This window comes from Aristolochia californica, unplaced genomic scaffold, assembly GCF_029961685.1.
Source record: "Aristolochia californica isolate CCGP_79_NKW_82.1479 unplaced genomic scaffold, dmAriCali1.0.hap1 SCAF_5, whole genome shotgun sequence".
Lineage (NCBI taxonomy): Eukaryota > Viridiplantae > Streptophyta > Magnoliopsida > Piperales > Aristolochiaceae > Aristolochia > Aristolochia californica.
In genome coordinates, this window is record NW_027182214.1 from 5,549,941 (window position 1) to 5,559,559 (window position 9,619).

General features: G+C 34.5%; 1 protein-coding gene across 2 annotated transcripts; it reads left to right on the top strand.

The window, feature by feature from the left end:
• Positions 1-735: 735 nt before the first annotated feature.
• LOC137966427 (uncharacterized) lies at positions 736-3,999 on the top strand. 2 transcript variants are annotated; one of them, XM_068813030.1, is made up of 6 exons: positions 736-1,374; positions 2,088-2,285; positions 2,367-2,466; positions 2,690-2,902; positions 3,078-3,140; positions 3,763-3,999. In XM_068813030.1, exons 1-6 carry the CDS (start codon positions 761-763, stop codon positions 3,865-3,867), a joined length of 1,293 nt encoding a protein of 430 aa, XP_068669131.1. In that variant the 5' UTR covers positions 736-760; the 3' UTR covers positions 3,868-3,999. The 2 variants fall into 2 exon arrangements, with proteins under 2 accessions (XP_068669131.1, XP_068669132.1); XM_068813031.1 differs by having other exon boundaries at positions 3,767-3,999.
• The last annotated feature ends 5,620 nt before the right edge of the window (positions 4,000-9,619 follow it).

Consider the following 9,619-nt stretch of genomic DNA (forward strand, 5'->3'; position numbering starts at 1 on the left):
CTTTTTATCTATAACTAGCAATGAAGAATTTTCATGAAGATTTTGCATCTTGAAGGAAGGTTGAAAACTGAAGGTTAAAAGAAAGTTACCAAGAAAATTTCATGTAAGCTGAAATTAGTAACTCTAGCTTGAGGTAAAGTGTTGAAGAAACAAAAATGAAGGAGTCTTATGTGACTTTCATTATAAATGAGTCTCATAATAAAGAAACTAGTAAGGTGGAGTCACGAATCATTATAATTTGAGACCTTGTTATATATATTATTATATGATTTTTTACTATCTTCAAATTTTATCAATTTACGTTTTTACTGTTAATTAAACGGAATTAAAATGGATAATACCTATTTATCAATTATGTAATGATATTATTATAATTTTTTTATGTATCTTTGTAGGGTGGCCTGGTTATATATGTTGTTATAGAAAATATTGTTATATATTTTTTATTTTTTAATAATTTTATATATTTTTATCATTTTTTAATTTTCATCTCTTTACTTTGGTTAACCTAGTAAATAAACGAAATGAGAATGCCTTAACAAATAATCAGATAAAATGGATATAATATACTGAAATAGTAATCAAAATAATATACCATTTACACACCTGATTCCGTAACACGAGGGAAAAGTCGAAAAACCCTTCCCGAGGTATCCTCCGGCCGCTCCCGCTCCCGCTGCTTAAAACAGCTTATCAAAAGGCGTGGTCTCCACTAATTCCGACTTCAGCAGCAAATTTGAAATATCCCGTACGGACCGCCATGCGCTTCACCCTATCCAAACCGTTCTCTTTCTCTCCTCATCCTCTCTCTCCCGGAGTTACGAAACCCAAATTTGTGGCTAGACCACCTCTGAGCGTAGCAGTCGACGTCTCCCCTGACCAAAGTAAAAAATCCGAAAGAGGGCTCCAATTCGAGATTGGAGAATCCTTTTTCCGGTCAGAGAGCGCCATCGGCCGTGATCTCGGTGTTCTTGCTGCATCTCTACATAGGAAATCAACGGGCCGTCTCCGCGTCCTCGACGCTTTGTGCGGTTGTGGGGTCCGTTCTCTTCGTTACCTCGTACAATCTGGAGCCGATTTTGTATGGGCAAACGACGCCAACGACGATTATCGGAAAACCATTTTGATGAATCTTGGTGTGGAAAGCAGGTTTTCGGAGAGTAGGAGTAGGAGGTGGGTGGTGACTCATTCTGATGCCAGGAAAGTCTTGTTGGAGACTTATATTCACAGAGAATTTTTTGATTTTATTGATGTGGATTCCTTTGGGAGCGACTCTTCGTTTTTGAGGCCAGCTTTTGAGGCAGTGACGCTCGGAGGGTTGCTATACGTCACATCGACCGATGGGTATTCGTCGGGTGGACATAGACCTTATCAGTGAGTATTTTGCCGAAGTCCATATCTGACTTTTCTATTTCCGTTATTCAAATTTCAACTTTTATCAGATCATGAGTACAAGGTTCATGACCTTAATGATAATTTCTGTACCTCTGCAACCTCTATGAGGCTAGCATCAAGAGAAAATGTGTTCTTATTTTTAACTTCCTTGAATCTGTAGTAATGTACATTTCTACCTCGACTTTGCACTCTCTTGCGTGGATTTATTAGAAGAAATAACTGTGCTGCATGTTGTAATTTGAGTAGGGGAATATTGGTCTTTTTACTGTGTAATGTCTTTATGTACTTTTTAGATTCAGTTTGGTACTCTTTTTATTGAAATCTGAGTTGTAATTATTGAGTTATGAGGTGTGTAGGAATGAAGGATATTTTGGATTATTTATGTAATGTTTTTAAGTGAGTACATAGAAAGAGTCAGGGGTCGACTTTCCCCCTAACAATTGCTGTCTCTCATCAAGCAGCTTTCTCTCATTGTCTTTCCCTTCTTCTTCTCTCCTTCCTATTTCGTGATTATCAACAACTGCATGTGACTTTGTAACCGGCATTGTAACCCTTTGTTGATTATTTTTGTTCCGGCTGAATCAATGTGCCCTTGTAGCCTTACATAAAGTAGAGTTTGGGAAGGGAAATTTTTCCTTACTTCTGCACATGTTGTTTAACTCTATTATGACATTCAGAACTTCCTTTTATAGTTCTTTAGCTTCTTATGGAGCATATGTTCGCCCTGTGCCATATGCAAATGAGGTTGGTTTGCGAATGCTCATAGGTGGGGCCGTACGGGATGCAGCTGCTTTAGGCTATTCTGTGTCTCCACTTTTCTCGTATTACTCTTATCACGGGCCTGTTTTCAGAGTCTTGCTTAGAGTGAATCGTGGGAAGCTTCTGCAGAAGTAGGTTTCATCATCTTATTCAAGTCTCTCTATTTAGTTACACTTTGGTGAAAAGATTCTTTGATATTTTCATGTTGGCAGACATTATGGTTTCATCAGTTACTGTAACAAATGTGGAGATTCTCATGAATTTTCTTGGAACAAACTTGGGCTAATCTGCTGTCCATGTGGCAATGGAGAGGTTAGAAACTGCTCCTTGTGTTAAATAGCTAAAGAACGTTGTCCTACCATTATGATTTTCGATTTTTACAAAAAAATTATGCTTTTATTTTTTAAAGTTAACTTATAAAAATGCTATTCTTCACTAATGATTTATGTACAGAATCCTAACTCTATTTTGAAAGCGATCTCCTATTTGAATATTGATAATCTTTTTTCACCTTATTATCATCCGATCCTTGCAGGTATCTAAGTCACTGGTTGTGTGTGGTCCTCTCTGGACTGGACCACTCCATGATACTGATTTTATGACTGACATGTTAAGCTTGGCACAAAAATGGGGATGGGCGTGCACTGGCTCAAAAGGCACTGAAAATGCGGATTTAGAAAAACTTCTGAAGACAATTATAGATGAAAGCGATCCTCAATTAACATTCGGCTACATAAAGCTAGATGAGGTTTTTCATATTCCTTTTTCTTGATATTATGTTCCATTCTTTGTTTCTTTCGGTGGTCATCTGTCCATTATCTTTTTAATATACTCAGCAATTTTCAGCCAAAAGGAAAAGAAGGTAAAACAGATATACACAGTAGTTAAATATCTGTTAAAACACTTGTTTGCTTGTGCTGCAGGTAGCTAGCCGAGCAAAAGTGAATTCTCCTCCACTTGATACTGTGATAGGTATCTTACGCAAGGTATCTTCATTGCTTCTGTTCCTCAGGTTGCATGCACATCAGTGCACAACATCCATAGAGCAGAAACCTCACATAAGTTGGCTTTTTTTTTGTTCAAAAAGAATAACTTACGAGTACAATACATGGTTGACTCCGCTTTAACTTTAGGAATATGATTGGTGAGCCATCATATTCTAGAGTGTAGCATAAGCATTTCCATTGAATCTCAGTTAGGGCCTCCTGTTCACTCTGTTTTATTTTGGTTCTCTAAAAGAGAAATCCTGTTTTATTTTCACCATAGACCACCTGAGCTCCTCTCGCTCCTATATAATTTTGATGACACAAAACTGCTCACAAATTACTCGGCTAATCTTTGAAAGTTTACTAGTGCTAAACTGAAAAGTTGACAACTAACAAAGAGTCTCTGATGCCACTTTACGCCTCAAACATCGGGCCCATTAATTTGGTGGTGCATAAGAATTGAAAAGTCAGGAGTTGACTATTCTTCAATTTCTTGATCTACTTGCCTCAGAGAGAAAAATACCATGGATTTCTGATCTTCACTCCAAAAAGATAATACTGTCTATTTTTCTTGTGAATCAAGTGCACCAGAAAAAGCTTAACCATTGAATGTTTGCTTCAGACAGGATTTGCAGCATGTAGATCACATATTGCCACTAATGCAATCAAGACAAACTGCCCCATGACAACGTTAGTTCAAATAGTAACGGAATTGCAAAAGCGGTGAGACTTTAATTTGTGGCTTTTAATTTTTTTTTTATTGCTGTACATGGTGTTAACAATGTTGAGAAAGCTTCTTGTATGAGTAGAAAACTAGTATGAGAAAACAAATTTGTGGCAAACTTGCATATTGCATGAATACGGAGCTGTGCATTTTGAGTTGGAACACCCAACTTTCTGCTGTTATTTTGAGGTCGTCGGTTGTGGCCTATAATTGCTATGTTGGAAGCAAGGTTTCCTGACATAGAATAGGGGAATTGAGTTGAGCACCTGAAAAAGTCGGTTGGTTCACCTGGGTCCAGGAGCTGGATTTCCTAACTTGCCCAGAATAGAAAAGCTAGTCTGACTCCCTGATCTAACCTGATTTGCCCCTTTCCAAATCTGAAGTTGATCTGGCTCTAGTAAAAAAACAATGATAGCAAGACAGGCAGGGCAATGTTTGTAGCAAAGACTACTTCACTATTGTAAGAAGGAAATGTAGTTTGGCTAGTATTATGTGTAAAGTTGTTTTTATGGCTAAATTGAAAAGAATTTTCTTTACAACAAAATTAAGAATGGTTAAATTGTAAGAACAATGTGGTACCTGGTCTATGGATCCAAGTAGCATGCTATATAACAAGGACTTTCTATCAACTATATACCCACTTTTAGTGAATATACTGAATGATGATGTTATGCATTGGAATTACCAATTAACCTTAGTCTGCAATTCTGCATTATTTATTGTTCCCCATAATGTTATTATTGTACAAACTCTGTTTCCACTGGTTCATCTACAAACTTTTGACATAAGCCAATTAGAGGGATAATTACTGTAATGTGAACCCCCATCTATTGATAGATAGGATCTCACTGAAACTTCAGACCTTTCAAAACGAGGTTTTATTAATCAAATTTGTGTAGCTTGAATAAGATTTACCTAATCGACTCAAAATGGAGAATGTCAGCATATGGTTAAACTTGTCTATCTTTAGTCTTTTTTTTTCTTAACAGGTTGATTCACATACCTGTCCAAGGTTCAATTTCCACCTCTTACAAAAGAGAGGATTTTACTAACTCCACATATATAAATCTATAGAACAAGAGTTCTACACGTGATCAGGCAGCAATAATTGAGTGATCACTCTAGGTTCAATTTCTTATTGGAGAAATGACGTGAAGATGTTTTGCAAGAACTTGCCACTAGAGTAGTGAGATTCTCTGAAATAAAACAAAGTGAGAGTTTACTCCTCTTCCTATGAATGAAAAGTCTCTCTTTTAAAAGCTCTCAACCATACTTTTTCAGTGGATCTCGATTCAATACCAATTTTAGATCCAACCTTGGGAAGATGACGTTTGTGAAATTCCATGATATTATAAGAAAAAAAAGAAAGAAACATGGGAGGAGAGAGATATATAGAAAAGAGTATTTCATATTGAAATTCTAGAAGAGGATTAATTAGGGCTCCCCCTTCTCTTCTATTTATAGTATAAAATGATGATAAAACACACTAATACTGCTACTCTTGTTACATTTACTAACATATTTTCCTACAACCTAAGTAAATACAAATTGCATTTTCTAAAACTTCTGCTCAAGTTAGAGTTTACTACTTTTTGTTACATAATATATCAATATAAAAATAAAAAAGAATTAATTTTTTTTTGCTACTAATCTTTGATGTCTTCAATGAAGCAATGAACTCTCAAATTTTTAGTTTGCATTTGGCCAATTCTCTTAATCTGTATTTTCAAATCTCCTCCTTGAAAATCTGGAGAAAACTTGATTGCTCTTAAAATATTTCATTGTAAGTTCTTCCAAATATTTCCTTTTTTTGTACTCTTTCTACTTCTCCCACTCAATCTAGGGATCCATGAGATCTAGCTTGCTAATAACATATATGAGAGAAAAAAAATTCCTAGCCATACAACAAATCCCAGATTCTAAGAAACACGTAGATTGATATCTACCAAGTACTGACACAGGAACTCTTATTGATTTCTTAACTCACCATAGCCTCTTGCAATGACAATGACCAAAGCCAAGGAAGAAGATCATGTTCATCGACTCTGGTTAGACATACTTCTAAATAGCAAAAACACGTGTACATTCTTCAATTCTTTACAAAAAACATGTCACAAAAGGTTGCCATGAGTAATGGGTTTGAAAGGATTGCTCTAAAATGATAAAAACAAAACTAGTCAAGGAAGTACTACTAGAGGTTTCACATCCTACCATTAAATTGAAACTTGAATATTGTTTTTTTGTGAAACAAATCCTAATAAGGTGACCGATTTTGACACCAAGGAGAGAAAGAGTTGCACACATCGTAATAATAGCTTTAATTGATTGAACATTGTTGGAAGATACAACTTAAGTGGCACAAATGTAAATTGAGAGAGAACTCCTCTCCCATGTCAAGACGTGGCAAAGGAGGTAAATAAATATTTTTTTCATAAGGATGACACAAGGGTGTTATTAAGTAAGATGATGTATGTTTACTTATGACATTTTTTTTTACAAAGCTTGTAGCCCTAAGGGCATTGTAGTCATTATAAACCTGATTCCACATATATAAATAAGAGACTCAAGACATGGGGTAGAGCTAGAGGTGGCATCGAGCCGAGCCGAGCCGAGCCCGAACCTGCCTATGTTCGAGCCGAGCTTGATTTAAATATTTTGAGCCAAGCTTCGAGCCGAGCTTAAAATTGTTATCGAGCTCGAGCCCCAAAATTTTAACCGAGCTCGAGCCTCAACATACATTTAAAAATTTTCAAAAAATATATAAATTGTATATAAAATTATACATAACCTATATATATAATACATGTATAAGATTGGGCATAACCTCTTCTTAAAATTGAGCATAATCTATGTATATAATACCTGTATAAAATTCAGCATGACCTCTACTTAAAATTGGGCATAATCAATATACATAATACCTACATAAACACTCCATAAAATTATCTATACATTCCATAAACACTCCATGAAATTGTTTATACACTCCATAAAATAGTCTAAACACTCCATACACTGCATAACATTATAAATAAACTCCATACAATAATCAAACACAAAAAAATTAAATGAAATATCACTATCAATTTACAATCACCCAAATAAAAACTATAAATCCATTATAAAATTACAAACTATAGTTGTTTCTCTTAATGTTAGAAAATAATATACATCCCTGTATGAGCAAAATCTCCACCTATGACAAAAACAAAAAAATAAAATTAGTTATTGCTAGATAAAAAAATACTCTTCCACTACTAGTTACTTAATGTCGTTAAAAATATTAAAATTACCATGATGAGAGAAACATGAAAAATCATATAACTGGTAGCATTATCTCTACACTCTTCTTCTCATGCTGTAATCATAAAACAAAATTTTAATAAATAAAACTAAAAAATATACTAAAAAATATCATAATAAATAATTAATCAAAGAAATTCACCTTTTGATTTTTCTTTACATCGTGAAGAACTCGAACCCAATCACTGCTACAAATCAAAGCTTGAACTGTATTTGGTGCCAAGGAAGAACGATATGAGTCTATTACTGTACCACCAGTACTAAATGTGGACTCTGAAGCTACTGTGGATATGAGAATTATAAGGATGTCTGTTGCCATATTAGATAATACTCGAAATTTCATATGATTCACTTTCCACCATTCTAAAACATCAAAATCTTATTGTGAAGTTTCCTCACAACTATATACACTTTCTTCAAGATAAATTTCCAATTTTGACGTTGGTGAATTAACTATATCCTTTTGTTTCATATAACTCATTAACTTTGACCAACCTGAACTTGATGAAGGCCTACGACTTGTGGAAACACCCATAGAGCTAGTACTTGAAACAATCTCTTCATTTCTAATATCCACATTATATAAGGATACATATTCATCGTAGATCTCATATAAGGTGTGTCGAACTAAATTTATATTCATTGTAGCTTCCTCCTTAGAATATATCACTGGAAAACACATTTTGATCAACTTTAATTTGACCCTTGGATCCAAAACTGAAGCAACAACCATCAATAAATTGCATTCACCCTAGTACTTTTCAAATTTCTCTTTCATTCTACTAACCATTGTCCTAATGAAAACATTTTCATTTGTAGAATGAAAATCCAAAACTTCTTTTACCCTATATACCTCACTACGGTACAAATTAGAAGTAGAGTAGTCACTCCAAGAAATTATATTAGTAACTGCATTAAAAACTTCTAGAATCGCACACACCATGTCAACCTTTTTCCATTCATCAAAACTTGGCAAACAATCATAAGTTGGTTCTCTAACTTTAAATTTAGAGAATGCATCTTTGAATTTTAATGCAGAAGACAACATGTCATAAGCGGAGTTCCAACGAGTCGGACAATCAATAACCAACCTCTTTTCACCAAGTTCTAATTGTTGTACAATTTGAGAAAAAGTGCGAAGTCTAGCCTCAGACAGATTTATGAACTTGACACTTTCACGCACATTATCAATGATATCCTTAATCTAAATAAGACCATCTTGGACTAATAAGTTCAAAATATGAGCACAACAACGCACATGAAACAACTTTCCACCACACACCAAATTTTTTTTCCTTGAAAAATCTTGTTTCAAAACTCTGATACAAATATAATTATATACAACATTATTAACTAAAATACTAAAAACTTTATTTTCGATCTCCTACTCTTTCAAACACTTGTAAATAACATCTGCTATATCAACGCCACGAGGAGGAGGAGGAACATGCACAAAACTCAAGACTCGTTTTTGTAGCTTCCAATTACTGTCAATAAAATGCCCAATAATAACCATGTATTCAATTTTTTTATTTTGGGACTTCTAAAGATCCGTGGTAAGACTAATCTTGTTAATCTCTTTTAACAAAATTTTCAATTTCTTTTTTTCTGCCTCATACACCTCCATACACTCCTTCTTGTCTTACAGGATATTTTCTCATAATTCGTATTTGCCATCTTCATTACAAAATTAAATCCCTCTTCTTCTACTATCATGAATGGATGCTCATGCATAAGAATCCAATGAGCAATGAGTACTCTCATTTTAGCTTGATCATATTTTCCTCCAAAATCCATTAAAGGAAGTCCAGATGGATTCTGATCAACATTAGACCCCGCTCCCATTGGTTGAAAGTTTAAGGTTTTTTGTTTTCTCATTGCCACTTTTCTACTAGTGCAACGTTTCAAATGTCGACTCATATGTGTGGTCACTCCACTATTAATAATACTCAAATTGATTTTACAATGAACACACTGAGCCTTTTTTGTACCATTAAGTGATACTTCTTTGAATTCCAACAACACATGAGATTTTTTTTGTCTTTTTGAAGTATGGGTAGAATCACCTTCATCCTCATTTATGGTAATTTCATCTGGGCCCACTTCTATGAGAGAGGGTAGTGACTCTGGTGGAGTTGAGTCACTATTTATGGTCACACTAGTACTAGTGTTAATTATTGATGTCAATTGAGGAGGTGTTGACATTCCTACTTGATCTCTGTCGGGACCTTGAAGAGACCTATGAACATTTAACAAGGTTTAGGCATCATATATCATCCAATGATTGAATTTAAGACATCAAAGGTTCACACACAAGATCTCAATTTCCAAAAGATAGAAAAGGAACTATCAAATCACTTTTGCTAATACATCAAACCATATAACATTTTAGAACAACAACAGATATAAGTTCAATGAGAATTAAGAAAGAATGACAAAAACTAACATTTTT